The sequence below is a fragment of the Desmodus rotundus genome, chromosome 4, assembly GCF_022682495.2.
Source record: "Desmodus rotundus isolate HL8 chromosome 4, HLdesRot8A.1, whole genome shotgun sequence".
NCBI classification, from domain to species: domain Eukaryota; kingdom Metazoa; phylum Chordata; class Mammalia; order Chiroptera; family Phyllostomidae; genus Desmodus; species Desmodus rotundus.
Window position 1 is genome coordinate 108,333,524 of NC_071390.1, and position 26,573 is coordinate 108,360,096.

The 26,573-nt window shown below is 34.4% G+C and overlaps 1 protein-coding gene across 8 annotated transcripts in view; it reads left to right on the forward strand.

Moving 5' to 3' along the window:
- TASOR2 (transcription activation suppressor family member 2) overlaps window positions 1-26,573 on the forward strand; it is a 69,481-nt gene that overhangs the window by 6,716 nt on the left and 36,192 nt on the right. For 4 of the 8 annotated variants that reach the window (XM_024580641.3, XM_045186685.2, XM_024580608.3 and 1 more), the window contains 13 exons: window positions 4,793-4,926; window positions 9,165-9,310; window positions 9,603-9,698; window positions 10,734-10,806; window positions 14,289-14,380; window positions 18,906-19,043; window positions 19,174-19,298; window positions 19,381-19,400; window positions 19,499-19,598; window positions 21,425-21,528; window positions 22,306-22,409; window positions 25,552-25,624; window positions 25,722-25,784. In XM_024580641.3, coding sequence (XP_024436409.2) covers window positions 4,914-4,926; window positions 9,165-9,310; window positions 9,603-9,698; window positions 10,734-10,806; window positions 14,289-14,380; window positions 18,906-19,043; window positions 19,174-19,298; window positions 19,381-19,400; window positions 19,499-19,598; window positions 21,425-21,528; window positions 22,306-22,409; window positions 25,552-25,624; window positions 25,722-25,784 — 1,147 coding nt within the window. In that variant the 5' untranslated portion in view covers window positions 4,793-4,913. The remainder of the gene's footprint in view (window positions 1-4,792; window positions 4,927-9,164; window positions 9,311-9,602; window positions 9,699-10,733; window positions 10,807-14,288; window positions 14,381-18,905; window positions 19,044-19,173; window positions 19,299-19,380; window positions 19,401-19,498; window positions 19,599-21,424; window positions 21,529-22,305; window positions 22,410-25,551; window positions 25,625-25,721; window positions 25,785-26,573) is intronic. The other 4 variants (XM_024580625.4, XM_024580616.4, XM_024580651.3 and 1 more) reach the window with 4 other exon arrangements.

Here is a 26,573-nt window from a genome sequence, read left to right on the forward strand (position 1 = left end):
GCCAGTCACTGTGTGATTCCATTTATATGTAATGGTCTAGTATAGGCAAGCCTTTAGAGACAAAGTAAATTTAGTAAGTGACGTAGGCTGAGGGGTGAGCAGGACAGCTAAATGATACAGGGGTTTGGTGGGGGGTGATGAAAGTGTTCTAAAAATGACTGGTAATGGTTGCATAACTGTGAATATACTAAAAGCCATCAAATTGTACGCTTTAAATAGGTGAATTGCATACTATGTTAATTATGTATTTTAAAATAAATTAATGAAGCATAGAACTTATTAAGAAAGACCACAAAGCAGAAATATAAAAATTTGAGGAAAAGATAGCCAGACAGCAGGAAGATGTAAAATGGGAACTGGCAGAACAGAAAAGAAATGGAAGAAAAAGATTAAACCCTTTCAGAAACAAAGAATAAATGATGAATACATATGGAAGACAAGGCGCCATGACAGAGGACATAAAGGTAGAAATGAAATCCTATGTATATTTTGCCATAGTTTTAAAAACAAAAAAAGAAGACATGAGAAATAAAAACATACTTTTAAAAAGTAAATAATGAGATAATGATATGGGAGACAGCCAAAAGAGTTCTAAAATATGCTAAACTGGAGCACCCAAAGAAGAAAATCAAAACCCTGCAATAAAAAATATATATATATGGAAAAGATATATAATTATATACATTTTACATATAAGAAAATAAAGTATATCAAAATATATATAATAAAATGTTATATTTTAATACATGTTATATATTTTTATATATATTCATATGTATATATATGAATCTACCTAATGAAAGGGTACATCATATTCCAAGGAAAACTGGCCCAGCACTGGGACAAGCTGGTAAAAAATTTTGGACTGGCAAAAGATCATATTGTAAGGGAAAGAAAAGCAAGTTGGTGGCAGAACACACCACCAGAAAACTGATGAACCATGTGCAAGATACTCAAGGAAAAGTGAGCCAAGGAATTTTTTTTTTTTGTCCTGCCAAGCTGGCCTTTGGGTATAATGACTATTGATGAGTAGTTTTGAACATTCAGGGCTTCAGGTCTTTTTTATATGAGTCTTTCTTGAGGAAGCAACTGGAAGACAAACTCTAGTTGATCAGTAAATGAGAAGGGAAACTTCAGCCAAGGAACTGACCACTAAAAACCTATAATTAATTAGAAGGTATTACTAGAGATCACTGTCTGTCTAACTTTAAAGGAAGTACTTTTTATGTTACATATCTATTTTTGTTGGTGACATTGCTTTAAAATTTTTTTTTATACTTTGTATTTTTAATCCTTACCTAAAGGACATATTCACTGATTTTAGAGAGAGAGGAGGGGTGGAGGAGAGAGAGAGAGAAACATCAACGTAAGGGAAATACCAATTGGTTGCTCCTGTATACATCCTTACCAGGGATTGAATCTGAAACCCAGGTATGTATGTGCCCTGACCAGGAATCAGGCCCGCAACTTTTGGGGGTATGAGACAATCCTCTGACCAACTGAGCCATCCAGCGAGGGCTTATACTTTATAAATTAATTTTTTAATTTACACAGTCTTACATTGGTTATATTGGTTTCAGGTATACAATATAGTGATTCAACATTTTTATACTTTACAATATGATTACTCCACTAATTCTAATTAATCATCTGTCATCTTTCCCCTTTCATCCCCTCGCTTCTGCTTACTATTCCTTTGGTCTCTGTTTCTGGTCTCCGTTCTTGTTTTGTTTGTTTTATTTTAAGATTCCACATATAAGTGAAACCATATGGTATTTTTCTTTCTCTGCCTGACTGACTTCACTTAGCATAATACACTCTAGGCAGGGTCCAACCGACAGCCCGCTGTGCCCAGGATGGCTATGAATGCGGGCCAACACAAAATTGTAAATTTACTTGAAATTTTTTTTTTTTTTTGCTCATCAGTTTTTGTTAGTGTTTGTGTAATTAATGTGTGGCCCAGGACAACTCTTCTTCCAGTCTGGCCTAGAGAGATGCCAAAAGGTTGGACACCCTTGCCTAGGTCATCCATTTTATCGCAAATAAGATTTCCTTTTTTATTGCTGTGTACTGTTCCCTTGTGCGTGTATATATCACCTCTTTCTTATCCATTCATCTGTCAATGGACACCTAGGTTGCCTCCCTATCTTGACTACTGTAAATAATGCTGCAGTGAATATAGGGGTACATACATGATTTCCAATTAGTGGTTTCATTTTCTTTGGATAAAAACCCAGAAGTGGAATTGCTGGGTCAACTGTTCTTTTCTGGTTTCTCTATCAAGGTTAGGCTAGCCTTATAAAATAATAAGATTTTCCTGTTTCCTGTTCTTGAGAAAAATTTTTATTTTGAAAACTTCTGGGCATGACACTTACATGCCTATAACAATTAAACACCTGTTATATCAGTTACTTAACAATGATAGGTATATTCTGGTTTCCTAATTTTCTTAAGTAGGTTTTGATAAATTGTATTCTAGGGAATTCTTTCATGTTATCAATTCACATTTTGTCATATAATTCTATTATTTTTTCATGTTTATAGTATATATAAATCACACCCCTTTTTATTTCTAATGTCTTATATGCCTTTGTAAAAAATAATTTTATAAGCCCTGGCTGGTGTGGCTCAGTGGATTGAGTGCCAGCCTGTGAACCAAAGGGTCACTGGTTTGATTCCCATCAGGGCACATGCCTGGGTTGTGAGCCAGGTTCCCAGTAGGGGGTGCAGGAGAGGCAACCACACATTGATGTTTCCCTCCCTCTCTTTCTCCCTCCTTTCTTAAAAATAAATAAAATCTTTAAAAGAATAATAATAATTTGATGGTACATTATTTTTTCAAATAACTTTTTTTTTTACCCTACTCTGTTTTTTTCTTCTATTTATTTCAGATTTTACTATTTATTTCCTTCCCTTATTTTCTTTGAATTTACTGTTTCTCTATTTTTTAAGTTCTTGAGTTCACTCTTTAGTTCATTGATTTCTCAAAGGTTTTCAATTCCAAACATGGGCTCTTGAGATTAATTTTTTATGGTTGCATTGTAATTTTACTGGATTTTGGTCAGAGATTGTGTTCTATATACTATCAATATTTAGTACTCAAACACATTTTAAGTATGTAGTTCAGTGAGACTCCAGAAAGTTCCCTTGTGCCTGACTCACTTGCAGTCAGTTTCTGTATTTCTGCCCTCCACCCCAGGCAACCACTTGTATGATTTTTATCACTACAGATTAGTTTTATTCTAGAATTTCATATAAATGGAATTCTGCAGTGTGTACTCTTTTAGGTCTGACTTATTTTGCCCAGTTTAATGTTTTTGAGGTTCATGCATGTATCAGCAGTTTTTCTTTTTTTATTGCTGAGTACCACTATATTGCGTGAATGTACCACAGTTTGTTTATCCACTCACCTATTGATAAACATTTAGGTTGTTTCTAGTTGTAGCCTACTATGAATAATGTCACCCTGAACATTCATATACAGAACATTCACGTACAGCCATATGTTTCTTTTCTCTGGGGTTACTACCTAGGAGTAGAATTTCTGGGCAATATAGTAAGGGTATGTTTAATTGCAAAACTATTTTCCTAGTTGACTATATAACTTTATATTTGTATCAGGAATGTATGAGTGTTCAAGTTGTTCCTCATCCTTGTCAACACTTAGTATTTTCTGTCTTTTTAATTTTAGTCAGTCTAGTGGGTGAGTAGTATTTTATTTTAATTAGCACTTCTATGACAACTAATAATGTTTGCTGTTTCCCTGTGTACTTTTTTATGTCTTTTGTGAAGTATGTCTAAGAGTTCCTTATATATTTTGGACACAAGGCCTTCTCAAATATTTTCAACTTCTTAATGATGTTTTTTGGAGATCAGAAGGTTTTAATGTTTGTAAAGTCTAATGTCTCAGTTTTTCTTTTGTGGTAACTGGTTTTTGTGCCTTTAGAAATCCTTACATGCTCCGCCATCAAGAAGGTTTCTTTCTGTGATCTTTTTTAGAAACATTAGAGTTTTAGCTTTTATATTCAGTCTTATGATTCATTCAGTTGGATTTATAGTTTTAGTTAGGGGTTGGGGTTTGTGGATTTTTCCATTTTTGGTTGTTATAGCACAGTTTGTTGTAAAGAGGCTTTTTATATGGAACTATATTGACATTGTTGCTGAAAATCAGTATCTTAGCTCTCTATTCTGTTTTGTTGATCTGTAGGTATTATCTTTACATCAATACGACAGTGTTGACTACTTTAGCTTTGTAGTAATTCTGGAAATCAGGTGATGAGTTTTTCAGCTGGATTCTTCTTTTCCAAAATTATTTTGGCTGTTATAATTCCTTTGAATTCCCACATAAGTTTTAGAATCAGGTCATCAGTTTCCACAAACTGGGATTGTGTTGAACATCTATTGATCAGTGTTGTATCTCAGCGTCCCCTAGCAAGATCACAAAGGTAGTCAGTGGTGATCACAAAGGTAGGCAGTAGTGTTAGAGGGCACAAGTCCAGGGTGAAGCTGAACACTCCAGTGAGACAAATGGGATTCCTATTAGCATAATTTCTGTGGACAAAATGTTCAATATATTTTTTTCAAATATATTGGAGGAAGAGCATTTCATTTATTGTGTTGCTGCTTATAGAGCAAATTTAGCTCTTAGTTTTGTAGAATTGTCAAAGGGGATAAACATAGAGTAGTACCTAATGCAAATTAGATACTCAGTAAACATTTGTTTATATAGTAGATACGCTGTAAATTTAACTACTCACTTTATGATTTATTTTTTTTTCTTTTTTCATTTTAGCATTTATGACATTAACAGAGAACAGAACTGTGTCAAGAACTCTGGGGGTATACTTGGTGAAAATGAATTAAGACCACCCTCCCAGCTACATTCTCTCTTAGAGAAGACCAAGACAGGGTTCATGTCAGAAAAGAGTGGGTATTAAACTAAATGCAATAAGTTATTAGTAATGAATTCAAAGTAGACCAGTAAAACTTTTAAAATTTTAATTTTGATCATATTAAATGAGAGGACTTTTAAAAAATTATAGTCCCCAATAGCTACAAAGTTCTTATAATCATTACTCCATAAGTGATAAGTGATTAAGTTTTCAGATTGCATCAGAAAAGGTATTTAAGGAAAATTGTCACATTTCCGTATTTGTGTTTTTTTGAAATTATGATTCACTTTACTTGATTCCAAATTAAGATATTTTAAATAGAAATAATACATGCTTATATAGGAAAAACCTAAATTGTAGTAATATGTATGAAGTAAACAGTGTAAGTTCCCCTTTTATCCACTTCGCAATTTCAATAATCATTGGTTTAAACACTGTTAACAATTTGGTTTCCCATTTTTCTAGATTTCTGTCTGTATACTTTTAAACACATAATTTGTAATGTATTTTTTAACCAAAATGGCATGATATAATGTATGTTATTTACTCTGTAGTATGCAAAAGATATCTTTATATGTCAGTATGTGCAGATTTATTCTAGTAGGTGCAATGCAGCAGTTTCCCTTTTGATGGCAGTTTAGGTTATCTCCTGTGTTTTGGCTCTCATGAATGCTGGTGCATGGAACACCCTTGTACATATATCCTGTGCTCTTATGCTAGTATTTCTGAGGAATAGATCTCAAGAAATGGAATGGTTATTCATTGTGCACATTTAAGTTTTGTTAGGTCCTGCCAAATGGTGCTCTATCTTAAACTGGTAATTCTTTAATATTTTAAAAGGTAATATATTTTAGGACTAGATAATTAAGGAATGGGCTAACCCTTCCAACAACTATCCAATGGCCTGCTTAGACTCGATAAAGTATATATAGACATATTAGCAGATGTAGTTTGCAATCTGTAGGGAACATTAATAAGGGCCTTTAATGGCAGGTATTGTTGGTTTTGAGTGTTTATGTTGATGATGAGTACTGTTGTTTAATGCAAAAATAGGAGATGTAGTCATGAAAGTCCTGGGAGATGTAGAAGTGGTTGGTTTTTGTCATTTTGGTGACACCTGAGTTGTTGGCATTAGTTCATGTCATTATTTGATTTCAGACCAGATGCTTATAGAATGAAAAAGATACCTGTGACATAGAATCAGAAATTGATTTATTATTTTCTGATCCCTTTTGTTAGATGTTAAAAGAGGAAATCATCAAAACCAGATACACCCTGTCTCTGTGATGAATTTTCAGAAGGGGAGAATAGCAGGGTGTTGAGCAGATTCCACTTCGTGTTGAACTTGACTTAACTTTTCAGATTGAATCCACAAATAAAGAAATATGCCCAAAGCCAGGGGCTACAGGAAAGCATTTTAACTCAATTTCCAGGGCCATTGTGATTGGACTTAAATTTTCTCCATGTGTTCTCTATTGGTCACTTAAGCCCTTAGGGACACTTTTTCTATTTTACAGGCAGGTACTTTTCAAGTTACCTTTTTAGATGTTTTAGGTGGGATTTGTTTAATTTGGTTTTGTTTTGTTTTGCAATAGTCCCCTCTTCATTCTCCTAATATTCTGATAACCTTGAATATATAAATCATGTGTATTGCTCAGCAAAAATAAGGTCATTAATTTATTTGTGCTCAGATTGTTTTGTACTCTCGTTAGACTCTTAAAGTACATTGTGTTGTGTAAGAAGGGACAATGTCAAATAACATCAATAAATAAAATTCTCATCTGTCTCTTTATTTATAGAGCAAGAAACTTGTGCTTTCTTGAGAGAGTGTAATTGAAGTAATTTAATATGAAGTCATGAAAGATTCAAGATTTACTCTGGTTTTCCAACAACTTGGCTTTTGATACACTTTTCCTTCTAACCGTAAAATGACTGCTCTTATAAATATGTTGCTATTTGGAGGATGCTGACCTAAAAGGAAAGCATTTTTAACCATAAAGAAATAGTTTTAGAAATAAAAATACATATGCACGAAGTAATTTCTTTCCTACTTGTTTCTCCTTGTTTATTTTTTTAAATTATAATTTCTTTTTTTCTTACTTTTTTTTATCCTCACTCAAGGACATGCTTATTGATTTTAGAGAGAAGGGATGGGAGGGAGACAAACAGCGATTTGAGAGAGAAACATGAATCGATTGCCTCTTGCACACACCCTAACTGGGATGGAATCTGCAACCCATGCATGTGCCCTGATCAGGAATTGAACCTGTGACCTTTCAGTTTTCCAGACAACTCTCCAACCAACTGAGCCACACTGGCCAGGACTCTCCTTGTTCATTTTAAACCATTATCTTTATTAATAGCTTTATTGGAAACAGTTTTCTACACACTGGTATAAAGTGTTCTGTGACCCACACATATCAGGGAAACACTATGTTAGATAGGTTTCTTTTTTAATTGCACTACTTTTACAGTTTAAATTTATTGTACATTGACACTCAAAAATAGGAATATATGTAGTATTTAGTGCTTCTAAAACATAAAACCTGTACCCACCTATTAGTATTTTGTGGAATTTAGAGAAGTTGATAATCACAGAAGATTGCTTTTCAAAGCTGTGATAACTTTTGTTTCTATCACTGTCAGCAATATATTTCTCAAATATTGAGCCTCGGAATATACTTACATTTTTAATATATTGCCTTTTTTAAAATACTAAACACAAAGTTTCCAAAATTAAAATTTTTAAATTTTAATTTAAAAACCCTGATTTTTATTTGATTTGAATCCTGATTTGTATTTGAGCTATCAGTGAAGATTATTTGTAAGATGAGTTTGCAAAGGCATAGGCTTCCCAGTTTGTTTTGAGTAATGTAGCTCTCAAAAGCCATAATTTTAATTACCACAGGTGTTTTGCTATTTTAATCTCTTTAGAATATCTTTATTTTGCACAGCACTGGTATACTGATACTGAAGGAGAAAGTAAAATTGAGAAAAAGTAAAACAGAATTGTAATGTATCCGATGTACCACTTGAAAATATTCTTAAGTATTTCATCCCCTTTTCTTTCCTTCCTTGCTATTTATAATCTTTCATTATCGATAAGGGGAAGTTTTGTTTAAACTACCTTTATAATTGAAGTGTTAGGACAGTTTAGCCCAGATTAATTTCACTGAAATGTTTGTTTTAATTTCTGTGAGAGTCTAGTTTCTTTTTTTCTTACCTATCGTTCATAAGTTAATTTTAAATAATATGGTTTTTTTCTTTAACTTTTGAATTTTACCTTGCAGAGTTCTGGTAAGAGTAGGAAGCTATATTAATGTACTTATTTGTACTGTATGAGTTAAACATACAGTGCTATGTAAATTCTTCCATTCTCTTTATTATTTATAAATTATCAGTTTGTACACCCTCCCCTTCCTTGTTAAAGAAAGTAGAGAGGATAAAAATAGAAGGGAGTAAACAAATCAAATGGCTAAACGTCATGTGAATTGATTAGGCTTGGTTCTTGCTAAAGAGTTACAAAATCAAAAGCCACAAAGGCCTCAACATCAGGAGAATTACTGGATTTAGTCAGCAATTCTCAATTAGGAAACATGCCTCTTGTGGGAAGGGCATATCAGAATAATGTGGGATAGCACGTGGGTATGGTTTGAAAAAAGTACTTTAAAAAAGTAATAAAGTTTTATTTTTGTAAAAATGAAAAAAGTGATTTTACAATACAAACCATAAGTAGTAAAGTTCAATAAACATATCTAAATGAGTGAGAAACCCCAAAGATAGCAATGGTTTCTAATATGTTTGCTGAGTAGGCCCCTTAAAAAGAACTTAACAGACTGACTTGAGGATTTGATAAGAAGACGGGAAGAGTAAATTTATCAAAATATGGCATAATTTTTAAAAATCATAAAGATGAGAAACATTGGTCTGAGTGATTGCTGGCCTTCAACTTGACAGTGGAGCCACATCTGCTTTACCAGTTGCCGTTTCAGCACCCAGCTTTAAACCACAAGCCATAGGGATCTGGCAGGGTACATTTACTCTTGTATTGAAAGTAATTCCCCCTAAATCGTGATTCATTTACATTATTTTTTTCACATGAGAGGTCTTTTAAGTTAAGATAGTACATATATGATAGCTAAAACATATTGTGAAAATCTTAGTTGTACAGGAAGAAAATAGATGAAGTTTCAGTGATATTTAGTGTACCAGTTTTAACCCCATCCTTTGGTTATCTTAAACAGTTGCATTATTTTTGTTTGTGTTTTACAGTTTTTGAGACAGTGTCCTTGAGTTCAGACTCTGTCTTCCAGAGGGCAATTTCAATTCTCCATACTTCTTACTTGGACTCTGCATCTGAGCATGGTTTTCAGTACAGTCAAGTGACTTTGGTGAAAAATGACATTTTCTTAAATGAGGTGAGGTGCTTGGTACACACTGTGTCTGTGTGTTAGTTTTATTTTTAGCTTTAAAAAACCATCATTTGTAGTGTATTAGCCTAGTTCTTTTAAGCTGTTACTTTTCAGATTAGATAAAAGATCCTTGGAAACAGTCACTTGAAAGGTAATAATAATATATTTATCCTAGGGAATAGAAAAATAAATTTTATTAGTTTTTTAGCAGGTGAAATTCAGATGATACATTTCTGAAAATTAACTTGCAAGGCAAAATAGCATATTTATAGCATTTGGTTTTTCTCTCTTTATGCAGTATAAAACTTTTTACCAAGAAAAAAAAGCAAGTAACTATACTCAGGAAGAACTTCAAGAAACTTATGGGTTTCTTCTGTTTGAAACTGAAAATCAGGTAAGGGAATTAGGTTGTATGACATTAATTTTGTGAATTAATATATACCATTAATGATTTGTCATTAAACTTAAATATAGGTGTTTTAGTTGTGTAAGTATTATGAAATTACCAGTTCATTGGCCTGTTTTTGTTACTTAGTTTGTTGATAGTGTAAATGCCAGTGAAAGCTAGTTATGAAAGAGATTTGATTTCTATAACTTTTCATAGGTCCTTTTTATTTTTAGATACATTTGTAAGCTCTCATGGTGAGATTTGGATTAATACATGTTTCTTAAGTGTCAGTAATGCGTTTTAATGGAATGAATGGATGTTTCTCCATTCTATCATTGTTTACATAGATAGTCTCTATTCTTTATGGAGGTTTTTCAAGTTTAATGACATAGTTTTGGGGGTAAGATGAACATTTTCAGCATTCTAGTTACTGGTACTTGAAATTGTTTCATAAACATCCACATCGTTGCTTGTATCTAACTTGTGCAAGAAGGAAACTGTGTGCAGGGTACATTTCCAAAGATGTGTTTGGTACCTAGATACAATTTTAACACAATTCAAAGGTAAGGCTTTGGTTGAGTTAATAATTTTTAAAGAACAAGAGTAGATCTGCTTAAAGAATGTTCAATATTAGTATATAACAAAGATAGTAATACCACAAAAGTTTATTTATTGGCTTAATCGTCTACTTCCAAATAAGATATGCTGTAGATTCATACTACAAAACACATTTGGGAGTAAGACATTTCCAAAGCTATATTTGAAAAAGATATCTTTAAGAGAGGACTTATCTGTGATCCTATTTATTTTGGTTTTGGTGGTGATGTTTTTGTTAACAGAAATGGTAAATTTCTTGAAAAACTTTGAACTATTAACCAAATACAGTTGCTTTACATAATCTTGCTTTGTGCCATATATACACACACACACACATACAGGGTAAAGATTCTTTATTTATTTGAAGACCTGTAGATTATAGTGTTATTTCATTACCTCTCCCAAGACTAAAATGATAAGCAAAGTACTATATTTTGTTTAAAGGCAAAATTGGTATGTCAGCGTGGACTCTGTATTGGCAGTAGTGCTATTACCACTCTGGGTGACCCAGCAAAAGGTAAGAAAAAAAAAATCTCTTATTTACAAGATGAAGCAAGTTATAGTTTATTTCATTAAGATACCCATATTAAAAGCCAGTTTCATTAATGATAAATAATCTTTAGGATCAGAACTTTATAGTATAAATGAGCTTTGAGCCTAAGACTTAAGGTTTTCCAATAGAAGTTTCACAATCAGAACTTGTTTTCAAAGGTTGGTTGGACTAGAGCAGATACTGAAGGTATCTTTTGATGCCAAGAAATTATTATAGACATCCGTGGTTAGTGAGGCTCTCTTCTACACCATCATAATGACAATAGGAATAGAGAACAGATAGAACTGACCAAACTTGGCAACTATGGAATGTGAGGAGTAAGAGAAAGGGAATAATCAAAGGTAAGGATTTAAACCTACACTGCAGTGATATTGCTGATAGAAAAGAGACACAGAAAGAGAGGAGATTGGTAGGGAAGCTGATAAAAGAGAAAGGTAATCTATGGTTAAGAGTATGGATTAGCACTAAATTTCTTTAAGCTTCAGTTTTCTCATTTATAAAATAGATAAAACTATCTTCTATATTTGTTATGAGGATATGTGAGACTAAAATGGTGAGCACAGTGCAAACCTAGTAAACTCTTAACAAATGGACTCTACTACTTTCATGAGTTAAATTTGATAAATAATAAAATTTTCAGAAGTGTTTCTGAAAGATACCCTAGTGGTGGTAAAATTAATTGGAAAAGGAATTTGGAATCGAGATTGGGGGTCAAGATGGGAAGGTGGTGTTAGTTGAAGCCAAACATACTGTTACATGGTCAGTATAGAAGGAAAAAGATGGCAAAGAACAGAACTTTTGTGTAGGGGTGGGGATAGAGGGATGTAGAAGGAGGAGTCAAGAGCAGTTCATTGAATGAAGAATCAGGAAATAGTTTTATAGAAAACTGGAGGATCTGTGGAGGGATATTTGGCTGTGCTGGGTGTTATAGAATTTGGAGATGAAGATGGAGAAAAATTGAGCTTCATGACTAGATACCTGCTACCCTTTTTTAAAATACATTTTTGAGGTAAAATTCACATACCAGACAATTCATCCATTTAAAGTGTACAATTCCATGCTTTCTAGTATATTCGCAGAATTGTGCAGCCAGCAGCACATGAATTTTAGACTATTTTTATCACCCTAAGAAATCCTGTACCTGTTAGCACTCCCCATTCCCCACTTCTTTTAGCCCAGGCAGTCACTACTCTGCTTCTTGCATCTATGGATTTGCCTGTTCCAAATAGTGCATATAAATGGAGTCATATATGATCTTTTGTGACTCTTTTTTTACTTAGCTCAGTGTTCTTCAGATTCATCCATGTTGTACATGTACTAGTACTTCATTCCCTTTTTGGCTGAATAATATTCCTTTGTATGGTTTATACCATGTGTTTTTATCCATCAATTGATGGACATTGTTTCTGCTTTTGGTCTATTATTAAAAGGGCTGCAGTGTACATTCACAACAAGTTTTGTATAGATGTGTATTTTTATTTCTCTCTCAGAAGATGTGCTGTTTTCCAGGCTTTGTTGTTCCATTTATAGAGCACAGGCAGAGTAGAATTAGCATAATTGTTAAGGGCTCTATGATTTTCAGACTGGTAAATGAGCATTGGCTTTAACTTAATGTCACCAGCTGCAATAGCCTCTAACAAGAGAGTCAGCCCATCCTTTGAAGTTTTGAAGCCAGGCATTGACTTCTCTCTAGCTGGGAAAGTCCTAGATGACATCTTCCAGTTGAAGGCTGATTTGTCTACACTGAAAATCTATTGAGTATAGACACTTTCATTAATTATCTTTGCCAGATCTGGATAACTTACTGCATCTTCTTTATCAGCACTTCCTACTTCACCTTTCACTTTTATATTGTGGAGACAGCATCTTTCCTCAGAACTAATCTCTGCGGGCTTCATACTTTTCTTCTGCAGCCTCCTCACCTCTCTTAGCCTTTATAGAATTGAAGAGAGCTAGGATCTTGCTCTTTATGCTTTGGATTAAGAGAACATTGTGGCTGGTTTGATCTATCCATACCACTAAAACTTTATAACAGCAGTAAGGCTAATTTCTTTCTTTCACTGGAGTGTCACTTTTAATTTCCTTCAAGAACTTTTCTTTTGCATTTACAACTTGGCTAATTGGTGCAATAGGCCTAGCTTTTGGCCCATCTTTGCTTTTGAAATGCCTCTTCACTAAGCTTAATCATTTCTAACTTTTGATTTACAATAAGAGACATGTGACTCTTTTTACTTGAACCCTTAGAGGCCATTGTAGGGTTATTAATTGGCCTAATTTGAAAATAGTTGTGTCTTAGGGAACAGGGAGGCCTCAGGAGAGAGAGAGAGAGAGAGAGAGAGATGGGGAATAGCTGCTCAGTGGAGCAGTCAGAACACAAAACATTTATCCATTAAGTTCACTATGTTATATGGGCATGGTTTGTGGTGCCCTAAAACAATTATAATAGTAACATCAACCATCACTGATCACAAATAAACATGACAAATATAATAATAAAGTTTGAAATACAGGGTGGGGCAAAAGTAGGTTTACAGTTGATTGTATGTAAAATAATTCAATAATTAGTAAATAATGCAAGAATAAATTCTGTGTATTTTGTGTACTTAACAACTGTACACTACTTTTACCTCACCTCATATTGTGAAAATTAACCAAAATATGATACAGAAGCCCAAAGAGAGAAAATGCTATTGCGAAAATGGCAACAAAAGATTTTTTTCAATGAAGGGTTGCAACAAACCTTCAATTTGTAAAAAACACAGTATCTGTTAAGCACAAAAAATGAAGAGCAATAAAACAAGGTATGCCTGTACAATAAGATATTTTGAGAGATGAGATACCACATTTACATAACTTAATATAGCATGTTATAATTGTTCTATTGTATTATCAGTCGTTGTTTGTCTCTTACTGTGCCTAATTTATAAATTAAACTTTACCATTGGTATTTATGTACAGGAAAAAAATAATATATAAAGGGTGATACTGTTTACCATTTCAGACATCCACTGAGGGTCTTGAAATGTGTCCCCTGTGGATAAGGTAGGGCTGTTGTACTCACTGATATTTTTTTGCAAAAAATAACTTGAGAATCAGATTACCATAGATCTTTTCACAGGATGATTGCATGGAGGGGGAAAAACAAACCAGAAAAACTTAGAATTTTCCAAGAATGTGAAACTATCCCTTTTCAATTATTAGACCCTAGTAGAAAATTGGTTGTCAATCAGGTATGTTCTGTCTTATCTTAGCTGTAATGTTTCTGTGCCTTTAGGGTAACTCAAATAGTTTTTAAAAAGTAAGCAGTTTCAAAATAGTTTTTAATGTTGACTTTAACTTATCTTTTGTTTTGTCTTGTTCAGTTAAAGATAGTCCTTCATGAGAATTGTATATGTGTAAATAGTCTTTTAGCAGTGTAAATTAATCTATATTTTATACTTTTATAGGTGTATACATTTCCAAATACTCAGACTGTCTTCATGCAAGACCATGGTATCATGGAAAGTCTGGTTATGTTGTAATTTTTAATCTAATTAAGGTAAAGCTTAAATGTGCTTCTGTATAATTTCTTTCTGATAATGTTCTTTGCAGATCATTTGCTAAACATAGTACTCACCAAAAACAGCCGTTCAGAGTCAGAAAATGCAATTGATATTTCTGCTTTCCTTTGAAGACAAAGATTTGTTTATGTAACAGATGATCTATGAATACATTAAAAAACCTTGAAATAATACAAAAGGTACTCAGTGAAAAGTGTTCCCCTTACTCCTGTCCCACAGCGCTGCTTTTTAGACATCAAAAACAGAAAACTAGCTGCTTGTAAAACAATATGGATATAGTTATAAATGATGAATTTAGGAAACAGCACTTGTTGTCTGGTTTAAAATGTCAAAATAAGAAATCTTTATTTTCTTTGTCCCTGAAACATCCAGACCTTGTTTATAGCTTCATGTGGCACCTATAAGTGATCTCAGAAGTTCTTTTTTTGTTTTGCTTTGTTTTTAATTAATTTATTTTTTTATTCAAGTACAGTTGTCTCCATTTTCCCATCACCTCTTTCCTCTACCCCATCCACCCCCACCTACCCTTAAATCTTACCCGCTTTGGCTTTGTCCATGGATTCTTTATACTTGTTCTTGACAAACCTTCCCTTCTTTCCCCCACTATCCCCCTCCCCTCTGGTTACTGTCCGTTTATTCTTTATTTCAGTGTCTCTGGTTGAATTTTGCTTGCTTGTTTGTTTTGTTGATTAGGGTCCACTTACAGGTGAGATCATATGGTATTTGTCTTTCGCCGCCTGGCTTATTTCACTTAGCATAATGCTCTCCAGTTCCATCCATGCTGTTGCAGAGGGTAGGGGCTCCATCTTTCTGCTGCATAGTATTCCATTGTGTCAATGTACCATAGTTTTTGATCCACTTATTTACTGATGGGCATTCAGAAATTCTTAAATGCCCTTAATAGTCCTGCGATGAGAATTTTCACTCAAGTAGTAGGAAAGCACTGATTTTAGAGGTTGGTGGGCTTTTTGAGGACATATTCTGTGAGAGTTTTTTGCTGTTTTTGCTTTTCTTTTACCTTTCTAAGTTATATGGTTATAAATCTAACAACACGAGATCAGAGGAGAGAACCAAGATGGCAGCGTAGGTAGACACACTGCGCCTCCTTGCACAACCAGAACTGATAGGAAATCGAACGGCAAGGAAGTCCACGAACACCAAGGAAATAAAAAATAAACATTCATCCAGACCGGTAGGAGGGGCAGAGATGGGCAGCCGGGGCAGAGAGGACTCAGTGGCTGTGGCGGGTCTGAGACTGGCGGAGTGTGGGACGAACGGGGCAGGCAGTCCGAGCACTAGCAGACCCTGCGGCCCCACATTCGCGCAGATAAACCGAAAAGGCCGGACTCAGAGTGGCAGAGAACTGGGCAGGCAGAGTGGCGGAGAACTGGGCAGGCAGAGCGGCGGGTAGCACTCTGCAGCCCCACATTCGCGCACAGATAAACCGGGACTAACGGTGGGGAGCAAAGCAGACCGCGCAACCCAGGGCTCCAGCGTGGGGAAATAAAGCCTCAAACCTCTGATTGAAAACGCCCGTGGGGGTTGGGGCAGCAGCAGGAGAGACTTCCAGCCTCACAGGAGAGGTCCTTGGAGAGACCCACAGGGGCCTAGGGCATGCACAAGCCCACCCACTTGGAAACCAGCACCAGAGGGGCCCAGTTTGATTGTGGGTAGCAGAGGCAGTGACTGAAGTCCGGTGGAGAGTGGAATGGGCGCCATTGCTCCCTCTCGGCCCTCCCCCACGTACAGCGTCACAGCACAGTGACCAGCGTTACCCCACCCAGGTGAACACCTAAGGCTCCACCCCTTTAAGTAACAGACGCGCCAAGACAAAAAAAAAAAAAAAGGCCCAAATGACAGAACACTTCAAAGCTCCAGAAAAAATACAACTAAGCGAGGAAGAGATAGCCAACCTATTGGATGCACAGTTCAAAACACTGGTTATCAACACGCTCACAGAATTGGTTGAATCTGTTCGAAAACCAGATGAACAAATGAAGCCTATGCTAAGAGAAACAAAGGAAAATGTACAGGGAACCAATAGTGATGCGAAGGAAACTGGGACTCAAATCAACGGTGTGGACCAGAAGGAAGAAAGAAACACCCAACCAGAAAAGAATGAAGAAACAAGAATTCAGAAAAATGAGGAGAGGCTTAGGAACCTCCAGGACATCTTGAAACGTTCCAACATCCGAATTATAGGGGTGCCAGAAGGAGAAGAGGAAGAACAAAAAATTGAAAACTTATTTGAACAAATAATGAAGGAGAACTTCCCCAATCTGGCAAAGGAAATAGACTTCCAGGAAGTCCAGGAAGCTCAGAGAGTCCCAAAGAAGCTGGACCCAAGGAGGAACACACCAAGGCACATCATAATTACATTCCCCAAGATGAAGCAGAAGGAGAGAATCTTAGAAGCAGTAAGAGAAAAGGACACAGTTACCTACAAAGGAGTTCCCATAAGACTGTCAGCTGATTTCTCCAAAGAGACCTTACAGGCAAGAAGGGGCTGGCAAGAAGTATTCCAAGTCAGGAAAGGCAAGGACCTACATCCAAGATTACTGTATCCAGCAAAGGTATCATTTAGAATGGAAGGGAAGATAAAGTGCTTCTCAGATAAGGTCAAGTTAAAGAAGTTCATCATCACCAAGCCCTTATTATATGAAATGTTAAAGGGATTTATCTAAGAAAAAGAAGATAAAAAATAGGAACTGTAAAAATGACAGCAAACTCACAGTTATTAACGACCACACCTAAAACAAAAACAAGAGCAAACTAGGCAAACAACTAGAACAGGAACAGAACCATAGAGATGGAGATCACATGGAGGGTTGTCAATAGGGGAGTGGGAGGGGGAGAGGGGGGGAAATGTACAGAGAATAAGTAGCATAGATGATAGGTGGAAAATAGACAGGGGGAGGGTAAGAATAGTGTAGGAAATGTAGAAGCCAAAGAACTTATAAGTATGACCCATGGACATGAACTATAGGGGAATGTGGGAGGGAGGGGGTGGGCAGGATGGAGTGGAATGAGGGGGGCGGGAAATGGGACAACTGTAATAGCATAATCAATAAATATATTTTAAAAATAAGTAAATAAATCTAACAACACTAATTTTTTTAAGAGTATAATAAACACTTTATATTTCTAAATTTGTCCCCAAGAACTGGAGGGAAAGTAACATTGCACTGGCACACAGTCACTGCTTTTCCTCTGTCAGTCCTCCCTCTCCTGTTCGTGATAAGTACTGTAGTTCTGCCGCAGAAAGTATGCCTGTCAGCTCAGATAACAAATGTTTGGTTTCTTAATTATGTCAGATTGCCTTGCCCTTGGTTTCTTGCCCCTGTATACCACCATGTTTGGTGGATTCTGCTATTTAGTTTTTGCCTACTTGCTCTCAGTCCTCCTTACTTTATTGCTCAAAAGCCAGCCATGCTCAACATTGTAAGATAAACGTTTAATGGAGAGAAGATACAGGTTGTGGTACATACTGTTTACATTCCTTGGCTTTTTAAACCAAAGAATTGCCTTCGGTGGTGCTATAAATGAAGAGGCAGGACCCTAACAGCAAAAAACAAAACAAAACAAAAAATTTATTTTAAATAATTAAATTCTTATAAAAATAAAAACAAAAGTTGCAGTCTTATACCTCATTTTGGTATATATTTTGTATATTTTTATTTTTCCCATCTATGTCACTATGTTTTTCAAAACAGCCTTAAAAATCATTGTATAGTATTTCATGATATGGTAAGGTCAACTGCTGTTTTTTTTTCTTCTTTTTTCTGGAAGACATGTAACCTTTGAAAAAGATAAGTCTTTAAGGGGAAATACTGTTGGCTGTTTAAAAATCAGAGCCAGTGGTCTGTTAAGCACTTTATTGTGTATTTTCTTCTTGCCGAATTGTGGGTCCTGGTGTAATAGATGTATCTTGGTCTGTAATTTACAATCGATAACTTAACATTCAGTTTGGAAACTTAGCTTCAGGAATTTTAGATTTCATTTGTCATTTTTTATGTTATAGTCATTGAATAACCAGTCTGTCTGGTAAGCTGTATAATTTTTATTTTAAAGAAACGGTTCTCTTAAATATGGGATAATTCATGTATTCCTTTGATATGGTGATAAAAGAAGTGGATAGATTGAGCAAAAAGGAAAAAGGACTCATGGATATGGACAACAGTATGGTGATTGCGGGATTTAGGGCACTGTAGAAGAGGACTAACTGGTAATGGAAAAAAATAAAATTAAAAATAAAAAAGTAGACAGCTGCCTGAGATGCCCAAACATAGCAATTTTTAAATACAATTTTAAGGGCTTCATGAATAATTAAAACTGTTGTTGATCTTAAAGATAATTTTCCAGGAACTATAGTTCTGACTTTTATTATAGTTAATTGTTAGTTCATATATATCCAAATCTTTATTCGGCTGCTTGTAAATGAATCCTAGAGCAAGGCTATTGCTATTTGAATACATGTGATTAGTTATAATATTTTCATTCTAGGGAAAAGTCAAGTTTGTGTCTGAGAATTATACAGCTAACTATATTAGCCCATCTTCTGGCTATGATTGCCACGTGGCTGCAAATACTAACAAGGTTTCTCACAAGACAAGTCATTTTCGCGCCTTTGAACTGAGTCAGGTATAAATCATTTTTAAGGTACATTTATGTGTCTAATGTGTTGAGTTTCAGGACTGGGTGGGTTGCCATCGGTTTGGCACATACAGTATTCTGTATAGTGCTACCCTGATTATAAATCTTTTTCTTTCAGTATTACCTGTATGAACTTTCAGGCAGCACTGTTACTGAGCGACCTAGACAGATTCATCCTTATGTAATTGTCGCTTTTCAGTACAGAGAACCTAAAAAGATGGCAGCACCGAGTCATAAAAGCATGTAAGTAATTTACGTACATACTTTGTTTTACTGGATTTGTTTACTTTGCTCTTACAAAATTACTTCTTTTTTTTTTTCCTAGACCTGAACTCAGTGAAAATGGTAAGGAATTATTTAATTGATTCTTTTAAGTTTTTTTAAGTAAATGTTTTGTTCATAAATAAAATAATTCATTTTTTCCTTACCCTCGTTTCCTAAAGTCCTCATCTCTCCATGGAAAGGGAAATTAATTATTCAAGGCTGTTTGCTGTGTGAAATAACTCTGTGGTCCTCTTATGGTACGGTGGTTCCAACACAACTGTAAGTACTGAATTTGTGTTCTTTACTAATGCTTGTATAATTTTTTCAATTCTCATTTTTGAATTCTTGCTTGTTGGCACTGATATGAAATATGGCAATTGTATTTGGTTTTAGATTAGAGTACTTCTGGGCCAGATGCATAGAGTATCTAGGATCATGACACAGGAGACCTAAATTCATATCTAAATTCCGGCCTTGGCTTTAAAATAAATGTTTTATAACCTTTGACAGCTCACTTTTTAAATTTTAGTATCTTAATCCATTTGTGGGAAAATGATTTTATACTAGAAGTTTGACTTTCCCCCCCAAAATTGGGTTTGCCTAGATAGTAGATACAGCAGATTATAGCCACTTAATTATATTACTGAGTCTTTTATTAAGATTTTCAGTATCTGATTTTCTAATAGTCACATGATTTTCCTAGACTGGTATAGTATTAAATAGAGTAGCTGCTGTGTATTTACATTATAATGAATTATATTTTCTTCTGGAGAACAGTGAAGGGCATCTTACGAAATATTTTTTAATCTATCCTTAGTATTGAAAACCATTGAAAGGTAGACTTAATTTAATTGAAATATAAGATGAAAAATAATGTGCTATTTGAATTAATTTTTTATTGGCCTTTTTTAAGGAGAGAGATAGATATTATCCATAGGATAAAGTAAGTATTCTGTGAATAAATAAATGACAAAGAAGGGAAAGTTCTTTTTTACTATAGAATGCAACTAATAAGTGTAGACAGAATGATGCAATTAGAAAATCACGATTGGCAACACCATAATAATGAGTGGATGCTTAAAATAGTAGGTGAAAGTTTGATGGTATGTACTTATCTCACAGTGTTTTCCCACAGCTTGCTTACTTATTACAAAGAGAAAAATACAGGTTTTACAATGGAAAAAAACCTGCAGATACCATCTTAACTTAGCACTTATCATTGTCAGAAATGGAATTAGTATTTTTGTGCATCACATCAGAAAGCACGTGAAAACCATGATATCATTTCTGTGGTATTCCTGCCACTCTCAGATCAGGAGGAAACAGACATACCAAGCTTGAGGGACATTCTGCAAAATAAATGGTGTACATTGTTCAGAAATACAGGATCATTAAAGATAAAGACAGACACTTTTTCTGTTTGAAGGAGACTAAACAGACATACACTAAATGTCGTGTTATCCTAATGGGACTCTAGACTATAAAAAATTTTTCTTCTGTCATAAAGGACCTTAGTGAGACAGTTGGCAAAATTTGAATAAGGTCTATAGGTTAATTAATTGTATTATATATACCATTGTTAACTTCTTGATTTTGCTAATTGTTTTGTGGTTGTATAGGGAAATGCCCTTTTTTTAAGGAAAAACAGAGACGTATTGAGGGGGCAAGAGGGCATCTGTAAGTCTATAAGTATTTCAAAATGAGTTTTAAAGAAGGAAAAAATTCAGGTGAAATTATGCAAAAGTCTGAGTGTGGTTTGTTCTGTGACATTGCGTGGTAGGCAGTGCAATATTGTCAAAAGTTTTCAATCATTACAGTATGCATAATTCTTCCACACATTTGAGTATTTTGGTTATACCAAAAATACATATATTCAGAAAAATGTGGGCAGATTTGCAGACCACAGTTTATGGTGTCATATATTTGAAAATCTATAATATTTATTAATATACATATTATTTGACCTGGAGTTTACCAATTTAAAGGTTGTTTTTTGTGGTTACAATATTTTTGTTGGCGTTTATATTAGAAAACCAAATATTATGTATGAAGCTATATATAGTTTCAGTGTTTATTACATTGCATGATTTTGTTTTGTTCTTTAGACCACATGAACTAGATTTTAAGTATGTAATGAAAGTGTCATCTTTGAAAAAAAGACTACCAGAAGCTGCCTTTAGAAAACAGAATTACTTGGAGCAGCAAAAAGGTCTGTTCAAATCTAATGATAACACTATATGTCTGGAGCTTTGTTCCAGTTATTTATTCCTCTTATACATACACTTAATTTTTTGTTTTTCCTTAAGTGATTCTTAAGAGTCTTTTGTGAAAGTTGCAGAGTTGCTATGTGATTAAGTTCCTTGGAGGCCAGCTAGAAAGTATGTAAGGTATTTTCATCTAAGATTGCAAAGTCTAGCTTTAATAGAGTATTGAGGGCTTTAAATAAACAGATATGCTTACAAATAGTTGAAGACTCATAACCATTTCTTTCAAGGAGAACAGTTTTTATGATTGTCACTTTCATTTATGCATGTACTTCTTTTTTATTATTCTAATTAAATTTACTGGGGTGGCATTGGTTAATAAGATTATATAAGTTTCAAATGTACTGTACCTATATACATCACCTATATAGTGCATTGTGTGCTTATCATCCTAGTTACATACTTCTAAATGAGAGGGGGAAAGCAGAAAGAATGAAAAGGAAGTGTCTCTGTCATTTAGATTAATTCACTGAACATCGATGTTCATATTATTTATATAGTGTTTTATTTGCCTTGTTATAGTAGTATCAATATAAATGAAAGCATTGTTTTCAAATACTGTATACAGTAACTTTATTAAGGTGTTTTATAACTAAGAACATTGGTTGATAATTTTTTTGAATCGTATTCTTAGTTTTTCTTTTGTCTTATATAAAATGAATAAATTGATTATTAAAAAAAAAGCATTTTGAAGTAAGAAATGTTTTTCTGATTTTGTCCAGTCTGTTGCCAAGATATGTGCTTCAATATGTATGAAGTTGAACTATCAAACAAACAAGGAGAAAAAATAGATAAAGTAACAGAAGTCATTAAAAATAAGCAATTGGTAAGAATGATCAATTTAAAATAATTTTTTCCTTAAATTAAGAATTTGATGTCAAATTACTAGTTGCTGTGCCTAAATTAAATCATTTTAGCTTGCCGAAAGGATTTTTATCCTTTAATATTTATTGACATTATTGACATAATATTTGTGGACTGACATTTTCATCTTCTTTGCATCTTAGTTTATGCTTCACTAGTCAGTTTATACTACGGATTTTAAGAATAAAAGGACAGTTTTTCTCATTCCTTTTGTTTGTTTTATGACAAAAGAATTGAGTAGATCCCTAGTGGTTTTGAATTAATCAAAGGACCACTTGTGAGACAGTTCTTTAAAAGTGACCTGTGTCCATCCATAGGTTTATAATGGGGGAAAAACATTGCTGCTTCTATTGTTTTCCAGTATAGAAAGTAATACTCTACTGAGAAATAGATAAGATCTAAAGACTTCTGTTAATGTTAACCAGGGTTCCTCAGTGTGAAGGTAGGAGTAGATGCTAACTCTTTCCTGAGTGATTCCTAAACTTCCCAAAGGAGATGGTGTGAGTGTTAGGACAGTGATCAAACAAGTTCTGAGCCCTTTACTGACATGATGGACTGTCCCCCATAGTAAGTAACAAGAAATCAGTAAATTAAAGTAGAACATGTGTAGAAGCTTTGAAGATAAGCTGTCTTAGGGATAGCGTCAGTTCACATACTTTAAGTTGCTTGTAACAGAAACCCAAACTGGCTTAAACAATAGAAATTTAACAGGCTTGACTTTTCAATTCTAGGTGATAAGGCAAGTTGAAGTACTGTTTGCTCAGGATTTTCTCTTTCAGCTCCACCCTCCTCTGTGATAGTTTCATACTGAGACTGCTAGTCAGGGCTACTGCTCCCTTATTTCAGAGAGAGAGAGAGAGAGAGAGAGAGAGAGGGAGATGGGGATGGAGGGGAAAAAGGGGGGAGGAGGGAGGAAGGAGGAGGGAGGTGGGGGAAGAGAGAAAGATCTGTACATCTCTCAGATAGTAACTGCAAAGGAAATGGATTACACTAATTAGCTCAGACCATTCAGAGCTCGCCTTCCAGAATTGGGTATGAAGTTAGTCCCACCCAAACTGCAGTGGTACTCCACAGCAGAGAACTCTCTGTCTGTAGTAAGGAGTTGGAATGGGCAACATTGGATGCGGACTGGATAGCTATTCAGTATCTACTATAGAATTGTAGGCTATAATATTTGAAGAACCATAGTTGATGTTATTTTTGGAAGTTAGAGGAATAAAGTCCAAAGATACTTTAAGAAAATGCATTAGTGAAGGACTACTTGCGAGTGCTTGTAGTATTGAAAATAATAGAGACTTGGTGCAGAACTTGGCTTTGAAACCTGTTAAGTAATAATAGTTATAGAAATTACACATCATTTAAGGTCCTCTTCATTGCTCCATACTTTTCTTCATATATTATGAATAATTTTACATACCAGTCTCCCCAGCTAGACGCTGAGTTTCTTGAAGGCAAGTATCATGTCTTAAGTATCTTTGACACCTTGGTGTATAGTGGATGAGCAATAAATAACCCTAGAATAAACTATGTGTGGGCTTGTACCTAGAACACTGAACTTCAAGAACAGTACAGAGCAAGGTCTCTTTTAAAAAGGGTGTTAAGCACATGTGTGGCTAGATATTTTCTGTGTGTAAGTAACTAAGAGTACACATTTAAAAAATTTTATGATTTCTCCCCACAAAAGTTAAAATAGGAACTTTATGTAGCCCTGTCAGCACATAATTTAAGAGTCTAATAATTTATACTACGTATTTTTGTTTCATTTGCACATTTTTTTTGTAAGATAGGTATGGTTTTAAGTAGATAGGGATTTTACTTTTTATCTATTTTACAAAACTAAAATGCAGAACAGTGTAGAAACTAAATATTGTCAATTTTTTACATCAGTAGAAAATGAAACAAGAACTATACCTGTTTGCAATTTAATAGATACCAAAGCTGTGGGTATATGTAATTATTGATATATTTATTTAGTAATTCTTTCTTGAGTGCTAACTATGTGCCGGAGGCAAAAATAGAAAATAGTCCCTCCCATCAAGGAACTTTAAGGCTGTGGGGAGACAAAGATGTAAACTATTAAGTGCATAGGGGCTATAATAGAAGGGTATGGAAACTCACTATGAGGATTTTTATGTGAATGAATTGTCAGTGTCAAAACTTAGTTCTACTATAGTAATTAGAACTAAGAAATATTAGAAAAATATTTTTTCATACTTGAAATGTTATTAATTTGTCTATTTGCCTTAGTTTTAGGCTTCTGACCTATCAATTTTTAAAATAGAATGTTTTATTGGTATATTTTGTTTAGTTTTTTTTTAACTGAAAAATTATTGTATGAGCTTTGGGTTTTATCTTTGTATAGGCTTTAGAAATGGTGAGTAACGGAAAAGAGGAACTATTTTTATGATTTAGAATGATGGTTTTTAGATAAACTCCCCAATTTGCTGTAAACATTAAAATGTCATGGTTTGTTTCTTTTGTTTTTGTTTATTTGTTTTGTGTGGGGGTTTTGTTTGTTTGTTTTGAGTTCAAGATTCTGCTGAAGACTGGTGGAGGGCAAAAGGAGAGAAAAAATTTATTTTCATCTGCATTTTCTGTTGCCTCAGGAGCTAATTATGTTATTTTCTATTATTTTCCATCTCAAAATGCTGTGGAAAGGATTCTTTCATTAGATAGAATCTTCTAGTCTGTCTAGTTCAGTATTCTGTTGACATGTTGTATGTAAACATGAGCTTAAGATGCTAATCATAGATCTAATTCACCTTGAATTTGTAGTAGCTAAATGGTAACAAATTGGCTACTTAGCTGTATGAAATGTTAAACATCTCAATGAAAAAATGAAATAAGTCTTTTCTGATGGGTTTGTCATCCTAAAACTAACCCTTGATGTCCTAGTTATTATATGTAGCCCTAATTGGGCCAATATTAATTGAGTACTGAAGGGACTTGCAATTCCTAATACTGGGGGCAAAATTCTCCTGGTTCCAATAAACACTAATATTTCAAGATATTTATTTATTTACTTTCATTTATTTATTTTCAGAGAATTTTGAGTGTGGTTGAGGGAGGAAAGGAATTGAATTTTTTTTTCTTTAATGTTTAAGGCACTCATCAAATGCTTAGAAGATCGTGGGATTTTCATTTTACTTACATCATCAGCCTTAATATCAGAAACAAGTAAGGATAATTTTTTTAAAAAACTATTTTCAGCATGTTTACTTTTATTTTATAAGGTCAGCAACCTAACTTGTCTTCTGATTGCCATTCTATATAGATTTTGGAGATGAGCATGTGGCTATACATGGATTACATTTATTCCATTCATCCCTGTCAACAGGTAAAGGCACAGTGTCTTTCATTTCACTAAATCTGTTGCATATTTTTTGTCCTCATCTAAGTTACTGTCAACCCTAGTAAGTATTCTTTTAAATAACTTTTCCTTTAACCTCCCTGGTCAATTCTTCTTCGTCCCCTTTGCGTGCTTACTCTTCCCTCTGAGCTTCATACCCAGATATCCACCTATCAATTAACTTTTTCAGTTAAGATGTCTCTGATGTTCCTCAGATTCAGCATGTTCAAAACTGAATTTATTTGGTATTGAACAATGATAGCCAGGAGAATAATATTGTAATAACTCTGTGTGGTAACAGGTGGTTACTAGACTTAATGGTGATTGCTTTGTAAGGCATATAAATGTTGAATCCCTACATTATACACCTGAAACTAATACAATATTTCATGTTAACTATGATTAAAAGTGATTTGAAAATAAAAACTCATCTTTATACCCTTTGCAACAGCATGGATGGAACTGGAGAGCATTATGCTAAGTGAAATAAGCCAGGTGGTGAGGGACAAATACCATATGATCTCACCTTTAACTGGAACATAATCAACAAGAGAAAAAAGCAAACAAAATATAACCAGACACATTGAAGTTAAGAACAATCTAACAATAGCCAGAGGGAGTGGGGAGGGGACAGTGGGGAGAGGGGTTTACGGGAACTGCTATAAAGGACACATGGACAGAATCAAGGAGAACGGTGGAGGCAGGGAAGGGAGGTGGGTTTGGCTGGGGTGGGGTGGAGGGATGGGGAGAAAATACAGACAACTATAATTGAATAAC